The following is a 23,115-nucleotide window of genomic DNA, read 5'->3' as shown; positions in this document are numbered from 1 at the left end:
CACAGCCGGGGGCGGGGGTGGTGGTGCGCTCAGCCACTGGAGGGGGGTGTCGGGAGGGGGGGGCACCGTGCCCGGGCGCGCGCCACGGTGGCCGTTGTCATGGCAACGCGCCCTCTCCAGCCTCGAGGGCGCGAACCTGCATTGTGAGAGCTAGCAGCCCGCCGCGCCCAGTGCCGGGCGGGGAGGCGAGGCGCGCCCGGCACCCCATGGCTGAGGGGTGAGTCGCTCGGGCCGAAGCTGGCCCCCATCCAGCTAGACGTCCCCTGATTCCTACCCGCTCGTCTTCCCGACGGGAAGGGCCGGGGCCCCCACGCCTCGAGTCTGGCCACGGGGAAGCCAGTGTTAGTCCCCTGGCTGGGAAAAAGGCCGCGGAGCGCCATCGTTTCTCCAAACACCCCTGCCAGCCGGGCGCCCTCAGCTGCAAAGCTTTTGGGAAGAGGAGTGGGAGCTTAGCAGCCCCCGTCTGCAGAGGTTCGGCTATCCCTAAGGGCGCGAGAGTCACGGTCAGCCGTCCCTCCCCCGAGGGGTCGCCACGTCCCGTCTGGCCCTTCACACACACACGTGGGATGTGGGGTCGCAGCTTGGAGTGACTGGGACCAGCAGGAACTTGTACGGAACCTGTGGAGGTGAGACAATCGCCTTCTGCACGATTTGCCTTGTAGACTTAAGCAGCCCCACCTGGGCACTGAGGGCGAGAAAAGGTTGCTTAAAGTGACAAAGAACACCTGCTGCTGCAAGCTGAGGAGCGGCGTGCACAAAGCTAGGTGAGAGGAGGGGCTTAGCCCTCTATTGCACAAATGGAGACTCTCCCTAAGTGATGCAACCTGATAGCGCAAAAAATAAAAATACAAGGGAGCAAAACAGCTCTCCGAGACTGAAAGCCCAAACCTCGAGTCTACATCCGGCGTTTTAAAGCCCGCAACAGCGGGCCACCGCCTGGTAAAAGTTTACGAGCAGGTTTTGTGGAGACTCGGACGCCGTGCCCTCAGAAGCGTGTGGAGATAACCCTCGCGGGAGGACACGAGGAGCCTTGCCCCCGGGCGAGGACACGCCCCCAAGGCGGGGACCGGAAGCGCTCGGTTCGGCCCGGAAGTAGTGCCGAATTGGTACACGTGAGCGGCAGCATGGCGGCTCATCGCTCTGGCCCGCTTAAGCAGCAGAATAAACCTCATAAAGGCGGGCGGCATCGGGGTCGGGGATCCGCGCAGCGGGACGGCAAGGGTAAGAAGGTAGGGTTGGAGGAATAAGGGATGTTTAGTCGATATTAACTGCTTTTCTTCATGTCCAGAATGAGCTCCTACCTACTCCGGCTTGGACCCCGCGCAAAGGCTCTGAGGAGAGCAGAGAGGGATCTCCTTTCTTGACCTGCTAGTGCCCTGCGCAAGAGCCTTTTCTGGTCTCCCTACAGGCTGTCTAGCACTGAAAACCCTAAGCAAGAAGGTGAGAAAAGATCTCAGCAAAGTGGACCAGAGGCATCGTGCCAGCCAGCTCCGAAAGCAGAAGAAGGAGGCGGTGAGAGGACGCGGGATTGGGGAATGGTGTGGCTTCACAACTGTTCTAGGCGGGTAATGCCTCGAACTAGAAAATGTGACCCTAGGAAGGGGCCAGGGATGGAGAGTAACCCTAGAGCACGTGTCAGGCGTGCTGGCCCAGACTCATGCTAGAGCATTCTTTGCTTTGTTCCTAGCTCCTGCCCACCTCCTTGGCATACATGACACCTTTTACAAGAGAGATGCTGGTTGGAGGGTCGGGGTGGGCATCTGTACTGGTGGAAATGCAGTACTGAAACAAAGTACTGAAACATTGAGATGTTCTCTGATCCTTTCTTTCCTCAGGTTTTGGCAGAAAAGAGACAGCTCGGCAGCAAGGATGGGCCTCCTCATCAGGTACTGGTGGTTCCCCTGCACAACAGGATTTCCCTGCCAGAGGCCTTTCGACTGCTTCAGGATAGGGACACTGGAACAGTACACTTGAATGAATGGGGAAGCACCCATAGCTTTATGCTGTTATGCCCCCGCTTGAAACATCGGTGGTTTTTTACATCTGCAAGACCAGGTTAGAGCATACAACAATATTTTCTATCACTATGTTTTGCGTATTAGTGGTAATATTTTTTTAGTATAATGTGCTGATGTCAACCACCTCTTCCTACTGACTTTGTCTTCTGTTTCCAGGGGATCTGCACACTGTGTTAGACATGGCTAAAGTGGCTGATACCATCCTGTTCCTCCTTGATCCACTAGAAGGCTGGGATAGCACTGGGGATTACTGCCTTTCCTGCCTCTTTGCTCAGGGCCTTCCCACCTATAGTAAGTGAGTTGGGAGTATTGGAGGCCAAGGAAGGAAGTGAATTAGCATGTATAGTGCACTTACAATTTGCCAGACACTATGTCTGATGCTTGATACTATTGGAGGGTTGTACATGTATGGCCGTAACTCGGTCCGTTGTTTACAAGTTACCTACCAAGATGTCTTTTTATTTCTGGACTGCCCATTGCCCAGAGAAAGAAGAAGAATGTGAAGTTTGGTTTTATTGTGAAATTTCTTTAGGGTAGCGGAGTGTTGGGTTTCCCAGTGATCTCTGGACTCACAACTGAACTGTTAGCTTGTTTGTGAGCCACAGGGGGGATTTTCATATAGTGAGGCAACAAGTCATGATACCCTTTCTCTTTTGTTCACAGCATTAGCTGTCCAGGGGGTTTCGGGCCTCCCACTGAAGAAACAAACAGATGTCAGGAAGAAGCTAAGTAAAGCAGTGGAGAAGCGCTTTCCTGATGACAAACTCCTCCTGTTAGACACTCAACAGGAGGCAGGGATGCTGCTCAGGCAGTTGGCTAACCAAAAGCAACGGCATCTTGCCTTTCGAGATCGGCACGCCTACCTATTTGCTCATGCTGTTGACTTTGTGCCTAGTGAAGAGAATAACTTGTTGGGCACCTTGAAGATCTCAGGCTATGTTCGTGGGCAGGCTCTGAATGTAAATAACTTGCTGCATATCGTTGGACATGGTGATTTCCAGATGAAACAGATAGATGCCCCTATGGACCCTTTCCCTTTAAATCCTAGAGTGATCAAATCCCCAAAGGACCCAGGCATGGCAATGGAGGTAAGATTGGTGTTCTTAAAAACTATGTATTGTAGATTCACGTGTAAGCTGGCAGAGGATGGGAACTACAGAGAGGGTAGTCTGTCTGCACACTTGGACAACTATCCTAGTCCCTGGAGGTAACGGCTAGTTCGAAAAAAGGCAGTAGTCAACTACAAATAAGTTGCTATATCATATACTTATCCAGTACTTTGTAGATGCCTTTCATAGCAATTGGCTCTGGATTTATAGAAGGCACACAGGTTGTAGTCTCTTTCCTTAGACAACTTAATTAGGTCAGAAAAAAATGGCAAAGACCTGTGAAATAAAGATTGAGAAAGCGTGGCTGAGGTGCACACCTGCAGTGGAAGTTGAGAAAGAAGACTGGCAAGCTTCACAGAAGAGATCAGACTTGAGCCAGGTGTTGAGAAGGATGAACGTGATTTATGAGTTGAAAAGAGATGGAAGAATATCTTAGCAAATAAAGACAACATGAACCTAGGCAAAGTGATGGATCAGAGGGTTTCTTTGAACTCTGAAGATAACAGCTTGATGGGAGTAAGGTATGTAATAAAAAGGTAGGCATGAGACCAGATTATGCAAGGTCTCAAGAGCCAAGCAGAGGTAAAGACCTAGAATGGTAGGAAATAGAACCGTTTGAAAAATTCTGGCAAGTTTTCACTTTCTATTCTTCTATTTGAGGACTGTTATTTCTAGATCTTTCTGGTTATTATGTTAGATTTAGTCGATTTTTGGCTAATATTTAATGGACCATCAACTGTTTGGGTTTTCAGATTTGTGCTACAGATGCTGTAGTTGATATGGAGGAAGACCTGAAGGTCCTAATGAAGGCAGACCCTGAGAGACAAGAATCGTTGCAAACAGAGGTTATCCCAGATCCAATGGAGGGGGAACAGACCTGGCCCACGGAGGAGGAGCTGAGTGAAGCAAATGGTTGGTATTGGCAAACTTGAAATTCTGGCCTAGAGTTGTGGGTTTTGTCTAGCTGCTCAGTGAGGACCTTATAAGGTAGAGTAGGATGAGGAAGTATTTGGAAGTCTTCTCTTACCTCCAAAGGCTATGTGTTTTCACTAAGCAAACACTGGACACAGCTTTACTTCGTTTCTCAAAATTACTTACATTATTGTTTCCTAATGAACAGATAAACAACTTCTGATTTATTATAGGACTTATTTAGCTGTGTTAAGTATTGCTAGTTCTGAGGCAGCTGAATTAAATTGGGAAGTAGTCTGTTCTATTTATAGTGCCTGCCAGAGTTCCTGGTATTGGTAGCAATATGTAATATCTTGCCTATGTGAGAATGCCCAAAGTAATAGGGGAGGGAAGGAGGTATATAATTTACTTAACTCATTTGGGCTTTTACAGACTTATTGAAGGAAACTTCCAAGGTAGTAAAGAAGGTTCCCAAAGGAACATCCAGTTATCAAGCTGAATGGATTTTGGATGAGGATGGCGAAAGTGGTGGGGAAGGAGATGAGTATGATGATATAGACCGTGAGGATTTTATGGAAGAGGAATCTCAGGTAAGGAAATGGGCCCTTGGGCAACTTCTGTGTACAGCCCCAAATGCAAGGCAAGGTGCATTCCTGACCTTAAGGGGTATCTGTGGTCAGTTTCTTAGGAATGACTTTGTTGCCGGGAATGAGACTTTGTTTTATAACTTAGTCTCTATTAGAATTGATATTGGTTTGGACTAGGTATCTAGTAGAATTATTTTAGCTCGATGGCCTTTAAGGTAGAGATAGGAGTTTCCTCTGAAATTGTAATCCTTCGTTCTACAGGATGAGGGTAGTGAAAAGGAAGAAGAGGAGGAATGTGAAACTGTGACTATAGGAGAGTCCGTGCATGATGATCTGTATGATGAGAAAGTGGATGAAGAGGCTGAGGGGAAAATGCTGGAGAAATATAAACAAGAAAGACTGGAAGAGATGTTTCCAGATGAAGTAGATACCCCCCGTGACGTGGCTGCTAGAATTCGGTTAGTCAACAAGTCTAAGATCAATCAGTATGTTTTTATTTAAAACTTAACGTGGCTCAGAACTATGTCAGTGTGATGTAAAAGAAGAAAAATACATTGTTCTTGCTCCTGAAGGGCTAATACTATATGGGAAGGTAAGACAGACATACGGGAAACAATGTTCATATTCTAGACTGTGTAGTACAGACTAATAATGTTACAATACATTACTGAATGAAATGCTGTGATTAATGCTTCCTTTGGAGCTAAGACTCAAAGTATATAACATTTGAAGATTTGGGGAAGTTTGGGTAGAACAGTGAGAATAAAAGAATGAAGATGTAGATGATCCTGTTTGCTCTAAAGGTGAGTCCAGAGAGTTTATGCTGGATATTAGAGAGAGAAGGCTTTTATCGAGGACCTTGCTAGTCAGGTTAAAGAGACACTCCCTGATATGCACCAGGGAGCCGCTGTAAATACTTTTAAGAAGCTGGGGTTTGGTGCTGAAATACTTGTTTCAGGCTGTTTCGGAGTGTGGTTCTGATTTAAGTTGTTAGGTTATTTTGAGAAATAGTGAATTCTTTTAAGCTAAAGCCTTAGGCATTTTATTTATTTACCTATTTATTTTTCAAAAATTGTTCTTGTTTTTTTCTTTTTTTTTCCTTCTTTTTAAGCCTTAGCCATTTTGGAAGTGAGTTGAGTGAAACGGTTAAGTAGCACCATATAAGTTTCACTATTGATTTATTTAAAATATCCTCTGTATTCTAGATTTCAGAAATACAGAGGCCTCAAGAGCTTCCGGACATCTCCATGGGATCCTAAGGAAAACCTCCCTCAAGATTATGCTCGGATCTTTCAGTTTCAGAACTTTATTAATACTAGGAGACGCATCTTTAAAGAGATTGAAGAAAAAGAGGTTGAAGGAGCTGAGGTATCTGCCTTCCTTTGTGCATCCCTATAATTTGTTTTTGTTTGCCAAGGTGCCCCCTCTACTCCTTCTGTTGGCATGAGTACCTTAATTAGTTTTGTGCTGCCTACAGCTGAATTAGAGGAGCTGCTGAGTCATTGGTAAGAGTGATATTGGGAACAAAGAGGTATCAGAGATATTAGCTGAAAAAGCTTAATCAAGGTAGTTGAGGCATCTGTGAAGGGCCGTCTTGAAGGCTGAGGATTGGCTTTATGGTAGTCTGAGAGACTTTTTAACATATTTGGAGAAATGCTTCATCATTATTGAGACCTTAAGGGTAATTGCATGATTGTTTTCTGCTTTCTTCTGGCAGGTTGGCTGGTATGTCACACTTCATGTCTCTGAAGTCCCTGTCTCAGTGGTTGAGCACTTCAAGCGAGGTGCACCCTTGATTGCATTTTCTTTACTACCTCATGAACAGAAGGTGAGTTAGCCTCCTGTGGGAAACGGGAGTTATGACACTTTCCAACCAGTTTTGTCTGGCAGTCTGAAGCTTTACGTGACTGACATTTTGCTCATTGGGATGCAAAAGTCTGCCTTTATGATTAGAAGTCAGAGAGGAGGACAGAGAAGTCGATGATGGTTTTACCCAACATGTCTGAACCTGTCTGATACATCTCAGTGACGTGATCTCTGTGTGGTTCTGAGACTTCTCTGAGAGAAGTACGTTTGTCAGGTCACACTTTAACAAAGGGTTGGCATCCATGAAAATAAACAGGGTTACTGCCAAGGTATAGATCTTTTTTCTCTTGATGGCCAGCAGTCATGTAGGTTGGGGTATATGTGAGAGCTTTGGCCTTTTGGTCACTGTGAGTAAGGGTTGAGGCAAGAAGGGTCTTGAATGCATGTGGTTTAGAGGTGTATGGTGAGTGAGTGACTTGTAGGCACTGATTTTGTGGCAGATGTTGAGCTCTTGCATGTTAGACATGGGAAGGTCACCTAGTGTAGCAGGGACATGAAAGCTCTGAAAACCAGCATATTTTCGATTTGAATGCCCGTTTTTGGTGAAGGTAAAAGGTGAATTTGTGTCTCTTCATCTACACTCCACCGTAAATTAGTACTGTCAGTTCTTAGGGTGAATCTAATCTGCTGGTTTGGTTTGCCTTCTTGCGGGTTAGGCTGTTCTATTCCTGATATGAAGTTCTGTTTTCCTATTTGGTCCCCAGATGTCAGTACTTAATATGGTGGTGAGCCGGCACGCCGGCAGCACTGAACCTGTGAAAGCTAAAGAAGAGCTGGTCTTCCACTGTGGATTCAGGCGCTTCCGAGCCTCACCTTTATTCTCTCAGCACACTGCAGGTAAGCAGTAGGGAAGCTTCTGGGTTCGTGTCCATCTTGCTGTCTTTTAGGGGACTGAGATTTGGGGAGAGATGCAGAATACACCATTTCAAACTCTCAGTCTCTGGCTTAGAGGTATTTTCAGTACTCTGGTTTAGGAGCCAATGATGTTTCCATTCAAAGTGTCTGAACCTGTCTGAAGCATCCCAGTGATGCAGCCTCTGTGTGGTGCTGAGGCTTCTCTGCCATGAGTATTTGCTGCAGAGGAGGTTTTGGATAGGAGTTGGCTGCTTCCTAGAGATGATGTGTCATGGAACCCTTGGCATCCGTTGTGCCAGTGGCCGTGTGGGTGAAGGCTAGGGGTGCCCTCAGTTGGATAAAGCAGAGTGTGTGGCTTCTGAGATGTTGAGACTGCATGAGAATTTAGAGAGTGGTGACCAGGAATACTTTTATGACAAAGAATGATTGTGCTCTTACGTATTAGGAGTGGGAAGATGTTTGCATTAACTTGGGGGCTTCTGAACATTACCTACACTCTCAGCTCTCAGCAGTGACCGGAGGAAGGGGATAAAGGCAGCATTAATGGATGCTCTGGATAATTCTTTTCTCACCAGCCATGCTGTCTAAATGAAGGAGTCATTTCTCTTTCCCTCAAAATATTTTGTTTCCCTATAACATTCAGTATTAAAAAGGGTTAATACCGTATTAAAAAGGGTTTCTGTTGAAGGTAAAGACAAGATCTAGATAGTCCCCAAGAAGAGATTAGTAAAGTTTGGCCCTTGGCCAAATCTGTCCCACTGTTTGTTTTGTTAAGTAAAGTTTTGTTGGAACACAGTTGTGCTTTCTTGTTTAATTTTTAAAAAGTGTCTGTGGCTGTTTTTGTGCTACAGGGAGAGTTGAGTAGTTGGAACAGAGACTATATGGCCACAAAGCCTAAAATATTTACTATCTGCCCATTTACAGAAAATGTTTGCCAATCCTTGCTCAAGACAAGAGCTGTTGAATTAGTGAAGTGTTTTTCTGTAAAGCACTGGTTCTCAAATGAGGTAGGGGTGATGTGTATCAGAACCACCTGGAGAACTTTTTCCAACTCCAAAATATAGTTTAAGCTCCAAGATTCTGCCTCCAGTTGAAAAATCACTGATAGGATTGGGTTGTATCTTTCAGTTGTATTGAGGCCAGAAAATGTTTGGAGAATTAGTGGGATAAAGAAACACTAGTTGCCTTAGGTTTAAGAGTTGCAGTGATACCGCTTTTCACAGGCCTCTGGATTACCTATTGTTTCTCAAAATATTTTTTGGTTTTTATTTTTTTAACCTTTATGGCAGCGGATAAACATAAATTTCAGAGATTCCTGACTGCTGACTCGGCTCTGGTGGTGACAGTATATGCCCCTATCACTTTTCCTCCTGCATCTGTGCTGCTTTTCAAACAGAACAGCAATGGTAAGTTGAGTTCACAGAGGTGAATAGGCCTGTGGGTTCTTAATAAGATTAACTGCTTTCTGTATTTAAATTTGGGGGCCAAATGGCACAAAAAAGGTAATGATGATTTTCAAAATATCCCAATCTCAGCCTCATATTGGGTCTGAGGCAAGGATGACAAATGGGGTTTTATCTTGCTTGCAAACCATAGCTAATTGGTAGAGGCTGCTCAGAGTGCTGTGTTTAGGGTAGGTTCTGAGGATAGGCTCAGCAGGAATATCACTGAGTGATCTTTGCCATGAACCCAGGAGGGGCAGCATAGTACACCCCTATTTTGTTTCTCTAAGATCTCGCATAGGTCTTTAAATGGACTGGACAATAAATGAAGGCTTTGACCTATGGACTCCTGCTGCCCTGCTTTTGCCCCTTAGGAATGCACAGCCTCATTGCCACAGGCTATCTATTGTCAGTGGATCCAGACAGAATGGTCATCAAGAGAGTTGTTCTGAGTGGTCATCCTTTCAAAATTTTTACTAAGATGGCAGTGGTGCGTTACATGTTCTTCAACAGAGGTAGGTGCGACAGATGGGATCCAATTGCCTTTGTGGGATGAAGGTTGGATTTATATATTATGGATAAATGTTTCATCTTGGTCTTCTGTGTGTTTGATTCTAAGAGGATGTGCTGTGGTTTAAACCGGTGGAACTGAGAACAAAGTGGGGCCGTAGGGGACACATCAAGGAGCCTTTAGGTGAGAGAATGTGGGATTTGGGATCTTGTCTAGATTTCCCCAGTGCTACTAAATGACTGTCGGGTTAGACCACTGCTTTAAAATTTCCTATTGAATTTGACCAACTCGTGCTGTTTTCTTTGTAGGTACTCACGGCCACATGAAGTGCAGTTTTGATGGGAAGCTAAAATCTCAGGACACAGTACTGATGAACCTCTATAAAAGAGTTTTCCCCAAATGGACTTATGATCCATATGTACCAGAACCAGTACCTTGGGTGAAAAGTGAGATTTCTTCAACAGTGCCTGAAATGGACATGGAATAATGGATTCAGTGGGATTCTGTCTCATTGCTACTAGTTAGCACTCTAGGGTTGGGAGCCTGTAGGTTGTGATTGGGCAGTTTATGTTTTCTACTTAAGCCTACTTAAGGTCTGCTGCTCCTTTTAGCAGAAGACTTTTCTTGGCCTTGACAAGGTATCTCAGTTAAGTATGGAAGTTTTTCTACTGCAACTTAGTCCAAAAAACTATTAAAACTTACTGAAATATACATTCTCCATTAGGATTTTGAAAGCTCTTTAAGAGGGGAAGATAGGAAGTTGACAATGACCAGGAGACAAAATTTCCAAGTGTCTAGACACTGAATCCCTTTTCTTCCTTTTGCACATATTAAACAGAAACAGATTTCTAAAGAGCTGGCTTTTCAGCCTGCTTCACCCAAGTTAGGGAAGTTAAGTCTACATTTCCACCACTGAGCACAATACAAATGTTCTTTACTTCTGCGGAAACTGTTTGAAAATGCTGAGACAGCACAGCGGCCACTCCAACACCAGCTGTAGGTTCAATAAGCAATTTCATCCTCTCCCACACCAGCTGGGTTGCGTACTGTTGGTATAGAAAGGAGTAAGAATTAGTGAAATGGGAAAAGGGGAAAGAGCCTAGTTGGTTGGCCTTTATAATTAAAGGCCAGATGGGCATACAATATGCCTCGTCTGAATTTTCCTATTGCTATATGTTTGTGCTTGCCAATGAAGGGCAGGGCTTTTTTCATTCCAACTCTGCTTCTATGGTCTTAATACATCTAGGGCACCCACCTACGTGTCATGAAATCACCTAGTTGAGTCCCTAGTGGGTGAGTTGCTACTTACAACAGGAGGGTTTTTTGCCTAAGAAGTTGCTCCATTCTTTTGTTATCTCCTTTCCTCTTGGGGCCTCACCTTAATTTCATCCTCTGTGACAGTGAAGACGTCATCCACGAGGTCCCTTATAATAGGCCAGGTGTTTAAGCCAATGCTGGATCTGACACCATCTGCTATGGTTTCTGGAGGATAGGGATTGGGGGTCAGTTCCCCTTTCAGTTTGGACTGGTAGCAGTCATTTGCATTCAAGGGTTCAGCAGCATATACCTTGACACTAGGTCTCAGAGCCTAGGAAGAGGAATATTAGATAGCTTACAACTAGCCACAGCATTTTGCCTGCATGCTTGCAGTAAAATGATTGGTACAGTTAACATATTTCTGCCCAAGAGGCTTTCTTTTAATCGATATAATGGAAATAGGGCCTTTAAGCACTTGAAATTGTTTTCCACTCTGGCCTCGGTGGCCTAGATCACAGCTGGTTCTGCTGGTAACTTGGGAAAAGAGTAGCCACTGACTTGGATAGTAGGTTGGTGAGATGGAACTCAGAGGACTGTGAGGGTGCCACTCATTGTAATGGCTTTTGTGCTGTAAAGTTTTCATTAAGAAAAGGGTAGTGAGGGACTTCCCTGGCGGTCCAGTGGTTAAGACTCTGCGTTTCCACTTCAGGGGGCACAGGTTCAGTCACTGGGAACTAGGATTCCGCATGCCGCGTGGCCAAAAAAAAGAAAAAAGGGTAGTGGTGAAGAGAAGGGCCTTCTATCTCAAGTGCCAAGGGATGATGAGAAGGAATGGCAATTTGGGGGAATGTTGAGCAAGTATTCACAATGTACTATGATGTAAAATAAACTCTTCTATGCCTGAAGTAGGGAGTCCTTCAGAAGCTGTTTTCTTACCTTAACTGTAATTGCTATTCCAGCAACCATTCCTCCTCCTCCTACGGGTACCACCAGTGCATCTACCAAGGGAACCTTTAATGAAAAGAATATAAAGTATAAATAGGTCTATTAATAACCAGTTTTATATGTACATATAAAATAATTGGTTCTACGGCCAAACAGCATTACCAGTAAGTGGCTAAACAAGAACTAACTAAGCTTTTACCTGGTTTAGGACTTCCATGGCAATTGTCCCTTGACCAGCTATCACTGCAGGCTCCTGGTTGGGATGTACCATGATGCCTTCTGTTTCTTCCACAATTCTTTTTGTAACATTTTCTCTGGACTGAAAGAGTACATTAATTTAGCTTACTTTATTTGTATTTAATAGAGTTCCCAACAAGTTAGATTCAGTCATTTAACACTTTATTTGCCATCTACTTTTTTCAGAATTTGTTTTGGCACTGGGGATATAACCGAACAAAACAGTCCCTGCACTCAGTGGAGTTATGTTCTAATATGGTGAGGAGGGGTGGGATATAAGTAAATATATGGTATGTCTAAATGCTTTAGAGAAAAATGAATTTATTTTATATAGGGTGCTCGGGAAGGGCCACTGGTAAAGTGACATTTTAATAGATTTGAACAAGTCCTGTGTACCTCCAGAACATTCCAAGGAAAGAGCAACAGCAAGTACAAAGACTACAGAGAGGAGTGCTTGGCTTTCTGAGAAACTAAGTGTGGTTTGTGTGGAGTGTTTGGAGGAGAGTAATAGTGGGAGATGAAGTCAGAAAAATAGAAATGGGCCAGTTCATCTGGGCCATAGATGATTGCAAGAACTTTGGTTTCCACTGTGTATGAGATGGGGAACCACTGGAGGATTTTAGGCTGACAGACACATTCTGACTTACCAAATGGATAGCTCTGGTTGCTCTTTTGGAAACAAGACTCGTGGGGCAAGGGTGGAAGCAGAGGACCAATTAGGAGGCTACTGAATCTAGGTGAGGACTGACATTGGTTTGAATCAGGGTGGTGAAGGTAGAGGCTGTTAGAAGTAGTTGGATTGGGCTTTTCTGGTGGCGCAGTGGTTAAGAATCCACCTGCCAATGCAGGGGACACGGGTTCGAGCCCCGGGAAGATCCCACATGCTGCAGAGCAACTAAGCCAGTGCACCACAACTACTGAGCCTGCTCTCTGGAGCCTGTGAGCCACAACTACTGAAGCCCACGCGCCTAGAGCCCATGCTCCACAACAAGAGAAGCCACCGCAATGAGAAGCCCGCGCACCGCAACAAAGAGTAGCCCCCACTCACTGCAACTAGAGAGAGCCAGCGCGCAGCAACAAAGACCCGACTCAGCCAAAAATAAATTAATTTAAAAAAAAAGTTGGATTATGGAAATATTTTGAAAGGACTAAGATTTGGATGTGGGGTATCAGAGTTATCAAAGATAACTCCATGTTTTGAGGATAATGAAGGATAAAAGTTGCCATTTACTGAGATGGGGAAGACTGGAAGTGGAACAGTATTAAGATGAGGAGTTTGGTTTTAGACAGTAAGGTTGAGAGGCCTATTAAGGCACCCAAGTGGGAATGTACAAGTCTGGTTAAGAGCAAAGTTCAGGGCTGGAGTTAGAGTGTAGGTGATATTTTAAACTATGAGACTAATGAGATCATCTGAGTGAGTGTAGGTAGAGAAAAGGTCATGCGTGCCAACACTTAGAGAAACAACAAAGGAGACAGAAGCTGCAGCCAGTAAGGTAGGAAGAGAAGTTTCATTTTACTATGAAAGCTGTTAAGGTGGTACTGAACATTGCTCTCTTCCTTACCTCGTCGCTTTGTTCACTGTATACTATAGAGGCTCCATAGCCTTGTATCGCCAATTTTTTACAGTTGGGAGCTGTTTCGGGCACTACAATATAAGCAGGAATCCCTGGGAGGGAGAAGCATGTTTGGTTAGTACAAATCAGAATTTAGGGTAGAAATTTATGTTCAGTTTGCTTGTAATCAGGGACTTGGAAATTTATTCCCTTAGCTATCACCAACCTCACTGAAAGTTAAGGCTGCTTTTCCAGTCCTCTGATGAGCCTACCCAGTACCCTGGGAAATTAATCAAGTACCTTGCAATTTGGCAGCATAGGAGAGAGCCTGGCCATGGTTTCCACTGCTGTGAGTAACAACAGCTTTGGGCTTCTCTTCTGAAGTGGCAGAAACCAAGCCTCTGATTGCATTAAGGGCACCACGAATCTGGAAAAGAGGAATGGTGAATTAATATATTTGATTAAAAATTCTTTTCAAAAAACCAAGGAGCTTTTTTACATTTTTCTCTTCCAATACTGCACATCCACTCCATGACTAAATCTTATTGAGTCTATCTCCTAAGTATCTCATGTTCATCTTGCCACTACCTTGGTGAGGCCTCATTTCTCAACTTGGTATCACCAAATCTCAGCTGATCCTGCCTCAAGGATTATTCTCATCTGATAGTTCCACTAGATTAGGAAAGTGAGCTTTTAAAAAACAAACGTTACCTTTTTCATTGATTGCCTATTTTTGTAAGAAAAGTACAAATCCCTTACAAGCTGCAGCCTTTCTGAACATATCTACCTCTACCGTTGTAGCCATCCTAAATTGCCTCTAGTTTCCATCCTACCAGGTTAGCTCACAACTCTGTACCTCTTGGCATGCTGATGCCTCTACCTGTAGTTCTTTTCCCCCATTCCCTGATCTGGCTAAAAGTACTCATCCTATAAAACTTGGATCAAACAACACCTGGTTCAACCTCCTTGTTCTCCCAGGCAAAATTAGGTACTTCATTCGTTTCCATGGCCCTTGTTTGTAACTCTTTTAAGACATTTGTCAACAACCTATTTTGTCTTCCCCTGCAAGTATGGATATGGGGCAAGGCCTAGTGTACATATACCTAGTATAGTTGGTGAAAATAAGTGCTTGATGCGTGATGAATGAAAAATAAACCATGGCAGAAGCAAAGGGCAAAAGAGAATGGAGAAGTTTTTGTTTAAAATAAAAGTTCTCAGTTAATGGGTATGGAAAAAGGTAAATTCCTGAAATCCTAAAGCTACCACTTAATGGGTACTAACAATACCTGTTAGGCACAGTGCAAAATGCAGCTTTTCAGTATTTTACCTGAATGGATCTTAAAGTTCAACTAATGGTCAGAGAATTCAGGTAACAAATCAGCACAGAAATCTATCTGTATGCATAGGAGAGGCACTGACGTATTTTGTAGAAAAAGGTCCTGTTATATGAGGGTTGAGCTAGGGTTAGATCGTTTATATTCATAATAAGGTATAAACAAATAGTAAGTTGACAAAGTGAATGCTTAAACTTGGCTATATACAGGGTGATCACACATGTCCAGGTTGATGACTGTGATCTCGGCTTAATCGTTAGAAGTTCCCCCTTTTCATTCTCAAACATGTCCTAGTCTGGATAGTAAATTATATGTGATCACCTTAATTATACGGAATTTTGAGATTGTGTAAAAGTGGCTCTTGTCAACGCCATGATGCTAAGTAACCAGGACTTGTGCAAAGGAAAATTTCTACAATTTCTTTAGCTGTAAAAAGATATTAATTGTACCTACCTCACTGGGTGGTCAAGAGAATCAAAGTGGCTTGAAAAGAAACATGATACACTATCAAAAGAGATTGTTACCTTAAAAGATCCAGTTTTCTGGAAGAGTTCACATTTGAAGAAAAGATTGCGCCCTGTTACTTGATTCAAAATGGAGCTTGTTAGCACTGGTGTGAGGTGGATAGAATCTCGAATGTTGATATGTGCTTTCTCAACATCAGCAAAGGAGATGCAGTACTGATCACACATGGTTCTGAAACCCAGGAATAAGAGGGGTCAAAGCAAGCCTAGACGATGTATTTAAAGTAGATTTTGCAAATGCATAACACAGACCCATGGAATGTACACCACCAAGAGTGAACCATAATGTAAACTATGGACTTTGGTGCTAATGGCATGTCAATGTAGGTTCAGCTGTAACAAATATACCACTCTGGTGGGGGATGCTGATAATGGGGGAGGCTATACATGTGTGGGGGCCGGGAGTATATGGCAAATTTCTGTTCCCATCAATTTTGCTGTGAACCTTAAACTAAAACAAACAAACAAAAAACCCAAAAAACAACCAAACAAAAATCTTAAGAAAATAAAAAAAGAAAATGCATAACATAGGAAAATAGACTCAGGGTCTGTGGTGTTAATGTGGGGACTGTCTCCATTACTGGGGTCCAGAATCTCTGCATAAGGGAACTTCTCTTGAAGCTGAGTTTCTTGGTGTATAAGTTTGCTTTGTTGAAACCTCACAGGAGATAACTGGTGATGATTATTGAAGGCTTAAAGCTCAGCCCTCGCCCCTACCATCCATCTCTTGGCACTGCCACTGGTCTCTACATTTTCATGATTGTGAAGCTTGAATAAACTGGGTTCAAAATCTGCTACAAATTTTTATTAAAAAAAAATATTTCACAATTTACCAAGGGGAAAAATTGCCTACAATCCTACCATCTTAATAAATTATGTTCACTATGTTTCCTTCTGTTTTTTCAATATACATATATGACAGTTAAAATCAAAGCATAAATAACATTTTTACTCCTTTTCCATTTGGCTCATCCCTCAAAGTTTTCATAATTATAATTTTCAGTAACTGTATTATGCTTCCACTTTTTACTATTTTTACTGTAGTGTTTAAACATGAAGTTTCTCTTTATTTTTCCTTATTAACAAAGGTAATGTATGTTCAATAGAAAAACAATTTAATCTGCTTTCCTCTCCAAAGAAGCTACCGAAGCTCTGTTGTCTCTCTTTCCAGGCCCACATACATATGCAGACAAAACTTTTTTGACAGGTTTGTTAACTTGCTTTTTTCAGACAATATATCTATGAATCTTTGCTTATCAGTAGATATATTTATGTGACTTTTTATTTTATTTGATGTGGAACATTTTTTAAAGTCTTTATTGAATTTGTTATAATATTGCTTCTGTTTTTTATGTTTTGTTTTTTTTGGCCACGAGGCATGTGGTATCTTAGCTCCCCGACCAGGGATTGAACCCGCATCCCCAGCATTGGAAGGCAAAGTCTTAACCATTGGACTGCCAGGGAAATCACTATGTGATTTCTAGTGAAATGACTTACTAGTACTTCTTTTTACAAAAATACCATAGTTTTAGATAACTCTGTTGTTGAACATTTAGATTTCCTTTTTTTTTTTTTTGGCTATGATAAATAATGATGTAATGAACAGCCTTGTTGCAAGATCTCTGTTTATACATGCTTTGAGTAGATTCCACCAGTGGTATTTTACATTAAAAGGCATACATACTTCTAAGGCTTTTGATACCACTGCCAAACTGATCTCCAGAAGAGTTATAGATCATATCAATTTATACTCCAACAGCACTTTCTAAGGAATGACTATTTTCCTTCACCCTTACTGTATCATTTTTATGTCAATTTAATGAAGTATGTCTAGTAGTTTACATTTCTTTAATTACTAGTGACTGAACTTTTTTTTTATTTAAGTAAGGTTGATTTACAATGTTGTGTTAATTTCTGCTGTACAGCAAAGCGATTCAGTTACACATACCTTCTTTTTCATATTCTTTTCCATTATGGTTTATCACAGGATATTTAGCATAGTTCTCTGTGCTTTAGGACCTTGTTGTTTATCCATTCTTTTTGTTATATATATAAATTTATTTATGGCTGCGTTGGATCTTCGTTGCTGCACTCAGGCTTTCTCCAGTTGGCAGCGAGCAGGGGCTACCCTTCGTTGCGGTGCCTGAGCTTCTCATTGCTGTGGCTTCTCTTCTTTTTTTTTTGCGGTATGCGGGCCTCTCACTGTTGCGGCCTCTCCCGTTGCAGAGCACAGGCTCCGGACGCGCAGGCTCAGCGGCCATGGCTCACGGGCCTGGCCTAGCCACTCCGCGGCATGTGGGATCTTCCCAGACCAGGGCACGAACCCGTGTCCCCTGCATTGGCAGGTGGACTCTCAACCACTGAGCCACCAGGGAAGCCCCAAGATAAGGCATTTTTAAAATTAGATTTTTAAACTGCTTACTGATGATGTATATGAAAGCTAATAATTTTTGTATATTTATCATGTAATAGGATACTTTACCAGATTATCTTGTTAGATCTAATAGTTTTACAGTTTATTCTCTAAACAATCATGCTATCTGCAAATAAAGATAATTTGTCTTTACCTTAAAAATGTACCTCTCGTAACTTTTTCAATGACTTCATAGTTACTGGTTTATATGGATTTGCCATCTCCTCCTGAATTAATTTCAGTAATTTTTTTTGTAAAATCACTTAATTTAAAATTTATTAGTATAAAGCTGTACATATTAATATTTCTAAGTATTTTTCATATCTGTGGTATTCATTCATTCAACAAATTTGAGCACCTTCTGTGTCAGATACTGTTTGATCTGGGGATATAGTACTAGAGAAGTAGACTTGTTCCTCCTCTCAAAGATTACAATGTATTGGAGAGGTGTCTAACAAATAATCCAATTAAATATGTATTTACAAACATTGATATGTTAACTTAGGGAAGTGTATTATGATAGGATACTATAGTGGGAGGCCTTATTTAGATCAGTGAAGGAGGTCAATGAAGACCCTCTATGTAGAACTGAATTTTTATTATTTTGTGAATAATTAGTTTTTTTTTCTTGAGAAGTAAAATTAAATTATGACCTAAAAGATGAATGGGCAGAGTAGTGGGGAAAGTGTTTCAGGTAGAGGGAATATTATGTGAATGCTTTAAGGAGGGAAAGAGATTGGTATTTTCCAGGAATTAAAAGGTCAATGTATCTGAAAATGTGATCAATGGGAAATGTGATAAGAGATAAGGAGAGTGAAGTTGGCAGAGTCTAGATCATAAGAGACCATGACTCATGGAATTTTTTTTTGGCCGCACCTCACAGCATGCAGAACTTCCCAGACCAGGGATTGAACCCACGCCGCCCCCGGCAGTGGAAGCATGGAATCTTAACCAATGGACCACCAGGGAAGTCCATGGATTTTTTTTTTAAGAGCAATAAAATGCCATTGGACTTGTTACCAGGGGAGGGGGCGGGGAGGGATAAATTGGGAGATTGGGACTGACATATACACACCACTATATATAAAATAGATAACTAATAAGGACCTACTGTATAGCAGAGAATGCTACTCAATACTCTGTAATGACCTATATGGGAAAGAATCTAAAAGAGAGTTCACTTTGCTGTACAGTGGAAACTAACACAACATTGTAAATCAACTATACTCCAATAAAAGTTTTTTTAAAAATGCCATTGGAGAATTCTGAGCAGGTGACATGTTAGAATCCATATTTACAGAAAATCACTTGCTACATTGCAATGAATGAAAAGGAAAGAGAGAAGAGTGGAATCAAGGTATCCAGTTATGAAGTATTACAGCTGTCCACACGAAAAACAACAGGGGGGCTTGGATGGTGAAAGTGGAGGTAGAAAAAAATAATCATTCAAGATACATTTTGGAAAAACAAACCCATCAAAAAATGGGCGAAGGACTTGACTAGACATTTCTCCAAAAAAGATATACAAAGGGCCAACAAGCACATGAAAAGATGCTCAACATCTCTAATCATTAGAGAAATGCAAATCAAAACCACAGTGAGATACCACCTTATGCCTATTAGGATGGCTACTATTTTAAAAACCCCCAAACTAGGAAAATAACAGGTGTTGGCAGGATGTAGAAAAACTGGAGTCCTCGTGCACTGTTGGTAGAAATGTAAAATGGTGCAGTTGCTGTGGAAAACAGTGTGGTAGTTCCTCAAAAAATGAAACAGTATTACCATATGATCCAGCAATTCCACTTCTGGTTATATACCCAAAAGAATTCAATGAAGGTCTCAAAGACATATTTGTACACCTATGTTCATAGCAGCATTATTTGCAATAGCCAAAAGGTGGAAGCAACCCACGTATCCAGCGACAGATAAATGGATAAACAAAATGGGATATATACATACAATGAAATATTACTTAGCCTCAAAAAAGGAAATTCTGACATGTGCTATAACATGGATGAATCCTGGGGATATTACGCCAATTGAAATAAGCCAGTCACAAAAAGACGAATACCATATGGTTACACTTATGTGAGGTACCTAGAGTAGTCAAATCCATAGAAAGTAGAACGGTGACTGTAAGAGGCTGTGGGGAGGAGGGGGCAATGGGAAGCTGTTGTTCAATGGGTACAGTTTGTTTTGCAAGATGAAAAGAGTTCTGGAGATTGGTTGTACAACAATGTGAATGTACTTAACACTACTGAACTGTACACTTAAAAATGATCATGATGGTATATTTCATGTTACATGTACTTTACCACAATTAAAAAACACACACGCACATACATTTTGGAGATTATAATTAGTTAGACCTCTTGGTTACGAGTGATAGAACCCCAATTTTAACTGGCTTAGGCACAAGAGGGAGGTGCTGAGAATTTACTGGCTCATGGAATCCAAGGAAGAGTTGAACCATGGGAAGGGCAGGAACATGGCACATCAGAAACAACTGGAACTAGGGACTTTGAGATTTTCCAGGACTTTCTCATTGTTTCTCACCTCTGCTGCTTTCTGCATGTCGGCTTCATTCTTTTCACTGCAGACCAGCTGGTTCCGCATGGCAGGACACATGGCTGCTGACAGCTCCTGTGTTTTACATTTTACGGCTTCCAAACTGGAGAGCGATTTTCTTTTTTTCTTAGTTTCAGTTAAAAAAAATTCTGGGTAGGGACTCTGATTGGCCCATCTAGGCCCAGGACCAGTGGCCAAGGGTGTGAGGTCATTTAAGACAATACTATGCAATAGAAGTATTTACAGAAACATGAAACAATGATTTCTATAACACAATATCAAATATGTACATTTAAAACACATACATATATAAAACAATACTATATATTATTCAAAGATACATGTATATCCAAGGACATATATCAAACACATTAGAGTGGCTACTGAAGGACGAGGGAAGGAACATGACTGGGAATTGGAATGAAGGAAAAAAAGATAAAATGAGAAAGGCCTTGTTGATGATAATGTGAACTGAACAGCAGGACTGCCTCAAATCTCTGCACCTGAGGGAAAAATAGGAGCAAATGAAGGGAGTAAAAGAGGAAAGAAAGGAAAAAAGGAAATAGAAAAAGGAAAAGAGAAAGTACTTCTGAGTGAGAGTAAGGGACAGTTTTCAAGAGAAAAGGAAGGTGAAAATGTTGAGGTGATGAACTCCATATGTCACCACTACAGATATAGAAGAGACATATCCTGATATTGGATTGAATGTGGGGATTGAGGGAGACGGAGGTGTCAAGGATAACTCTTGGGTTTTGACTTCGATGGTGGTATAATTTACTGAGATATAAGGCTGGCAAAGAAACAAATATTTTAGGGGAAAATCAGAGATTTGATGAGCTAAGTTTGCATTACCTATGAAGCATTTGGTAGGATATCTTGGATTTTCAAAATTTTTTGCCAGAAATGTGTCTATTTTAATGTCTATTTCTGAAGAATGAGTGCTTCAATTTATCAAGTGCTGTTCTTTTTCCTTTATTATTTCTGATTTTATCTTTATTTCTTCCTTCTATTTTTATTTTCTTTTTCTACCCTTATTGAATACGTAGCTTATTAATTTTCATTCTTTTTACTTATTTATTTATTTGTGCGCGCTGTGCAGCTTGTGGGATCTTAGTTCCCCAACCAGGGATCGAACCCGGGCCCTTGGCAGTGAGAGCTTGCAGTCCTAACCACTGGACTGTCAGGGAATTCCCAAGATAACCATTTTAAAAAGTTCGGTATGTATTCTTCCACATCTTTTTTGATGTATTTATATAGAAATTTACATATGCAATAAATGGTTTTGCTGCACTCAGACAGAACCATACTCTATATCTTGTTCTGCAATTGGCTTAAAAAATTAACAATGTATCTTGAATATATCAGCACATATTTTAATTCTTTAAACTCAGCTTTCATTGTGATACAGGTCTAAATATGGTTGTCTTTTCACTTATTTCTACCTGGTATTTCATGAACCTTTTAAATCTGAGGGTTGAATTTAAGTCTTAAATCCAAATTTTCCATCAACTGAGTAAATTTTCTTCTATTATATATTTGATTATTGCTCCTCCTCAGTCAGTTCTGTTATCACCTCTGGACTCATATTTGATTATTAGTTTTCTGGATCCATTCTCCATATCTCGTACCTTTACCTCTCAATAGTTTCTATTATATTTTCCCTCTGAGTTCTCATAAAATTTTTTGAGCTGGTTTAACTTTTGGCATATCTCATCTGCAGCTCACTGATACTGCTGTATTAATTTGGCAATGGTGTTTTTCCTAAGAAAGTTTTCTTCAGATTATTTTTCCATTAAAAAAAACTGTTGCAATGTCCTCATCAATTTCACTATGAAAACAAATTAGTTTTAAACATTTTTTTCTTATTTCTTTCATATCTGTTTTAAAGATTGCCATTTGCTCTGACCACTCCAATCACTCCCCTTCTTTTGCTATCTACTGACTTTCTCCATCTGTTGAGAACTTCGTGGAGGCGAAGCGTCTGCCACCTAATAGGAATTGAATGAGTTGTCAGAGATTGTTTAAATCTTTTAAGCCCAGTCTAAGGAATAATCGGTAACTTTGATGGTGTAGAGGTCCAATAGGTTGTGTGGGACTGGGAAGGAGCTCAAGAGGTGGAGGGAAGCAACCTTGCAAGAGGAGGCAGTTCCATCACAGTTCTGAACACGGGGCTCATGAACAAACAGGTAAAGTACCAGTCTTCAGATCCAGTTACATTTTAAAGATGAAAAAAAAAAAAAAATCAACCTGAGATCCAGGCAAGTCAAGTAATTTTCCCCAGAATCCACAGTGATACAGAAATTCCCAAATCGACTCATAACACCTCCTGACTTATTTCCACACAACCCCTTCCCTCAGCAAGAGCCATCTATACTGTATTTAAAAAAAAAAAGTCACGAAGTTTGGGATGTAGATTGCCATAAAGGAAAAGACTTTTGAGTCTCTGGTAATTATCGATTGTGTCACCCTGGGCAATTTGCTACGGTTCTCTGGGATTCAGTTTCCTCATTTAAAAAAAAAAAAGAAAGAAAGAAAGAAAAAAAAGGGGCATAATACTAACTATCCTACAAGATCTTGAAGGTCGCAAAGTAAAAGCCTGGGGCAGTAGTCCGGGCCTGTGGCGGGAGACCCTGGCCTAAGATGACTGGAAAGGGCCGGACGGTAGAGGCCCCCGTCAACCCGAGCCCCAGGCTGGTACCGGTGTCCTCGAAGGCCACCACGGCAGCAAGAGCAGCCACCGCAGCGAACGCCCACCTTGCCTGGCCTGGCTCGGCCGGGCCAGACCTCACCTCACCTCCCAGGCGCCGCGCCTCCAACTCCAGCCTCAGCGCACCTTCCCGGCCACACCTCTGCGCACGCGCGGTGCCCGCCTGCCCCACCCAGGCTCGCGGCCCGCCTCTTCCCGACCGAACGTGCGTTCGGCGCTTTTCCTCCCAGTGCGGCCACCGTCGTTTGGGGAGGGGGGGCAGGAGGGGGCGGGGAAA

The 23,115-nt window shown here is 42.1% G+C and overlaps 2 protein-coding genes and 2 non-coding genes across 7 annotated transcripts; 3 read left to right on the top strand and 1 right to left on the bottom strand.

Annotated features, from left to right (window-relative positions):
- The first annotated feature begins 134 nt into the window (after positions 1-134).
- Positions 135-11,462, top strand: TSR1 (TSR1 ribosome maturation factor). 3 transcript variants are annotated; one of them, XM_004267049.4, is made up of 15 exons: positions 135-1,221; positions 1,409-1,512; positions 1,836-2,055; positions 2,175-2,309; positions 2,682-3,106; positions 3,880-4,039; positions 4,472-4,629; positions 4,888-5,084; positions 5,832-5,994; positions 6,344-6,454; positions 7,197-7,329; positions 8,637-8,753; positions 9,164-9,304; positions 9,409-9,483; positions 9,609-11,462. In XM_004267049.4, exons 1-15 carry the CDS (start codon positions 1,125-1,127, stop codon positions 9,785-9,787), a joined length of 2,415 nt encoding a protein of 804 aa, XP_004267097.1. In that variant the 5' UTR covers positions 135-1,124; the 3' UTR covers positions 9,788-11,462. The 3 variants fall into 3 exon arrangements, with proteins under 3 accessions (XP_004267097.1, XP_033279150.1, XP_033279151.1); XM_033423259.2 differs by having other exon boundaries at positions 135-1,229; XM_033423260.2 differs by lacking the exons at positions 9,409-9,483; positions 9,609-11,462 and having other exon boundaries at positions 9,080-9,198.
- Positions 6,596-6,690, top strand: LOC117200444 (small nucleolar RNA SNORD91 family). Its single transcript, XR_004482022.1, has one exon. It is a non-coding gene; the product is annotated as a small nucleolar RNA SNORD91 family (small nucleolar RNA).
- On the top strand, positions 7,462-7,556 carry LOC117200443 (small nucleolar RNA SNORD91 family). Its single transcript, XR_004482021.1, has one exon. It is a non-coding gene; the product is annotated as a small nucleolar RNA SNORD91 family (small nucleolar RNA).
- Positions 10,084-23,071, bottom strand: SRR (serine racemase). 2 transcript variants are annotated; one of them, XM_012532090.3, is made up of 8 exons: positions 20,120-23,018; positions 15,151-15,322; positions 13,593-13,719; positions 13,302-13,405; positions 11,702-11,821; positions 11,494-11,568; positions 10,679-10,888; positions 10,084-10,346 (listed from the first exon to the last, which is right to left on the bottom strand). In XM_012532090.3, exons 1-8 carry the CDS (start codon positions 20,146-20,148, stop codon positions 10,149-10,151), a joined length of 1,035 nt encoding a protein of 344 aa, XP_012387544.1. In that variant the 5' UTR covers positions 20,149-23,018; the 3' UTR covers positions 10,084-10,148. The 2 variants fall into 2 exon arrangements, with proteins under 2 accessions (XP_012387544.1, XP_033279154.1); XM_033423263.2 differs by lacking the exon at positions 10,084-10,346 and having other exon boundaries at positions 10,716-10,782; positions 20,120-23,071.
- Positions 23,072-23,115: the final 44 nt, after the last annotated feature.

The sequence above is a fragment of the Orcinus orca genome, chromosome 19 (assembly GCF_937001465.1).
Source record: "Orcinus orca chromosome 19, mOrcOrc1.1, whole genome shotgun sequence".
Classification (NCBI taxonomy): Eukaryota; Metazoa; Chordata; class Mammalia; order Artiodactyla; family Delphinidae; genus Orcinus; species Orcinus orca.
The sequence above is the reverse complement of the archived record's forward strand: the minus strand, read 5'-3'. Positions and strand labels throughout refer to the sequence as shown.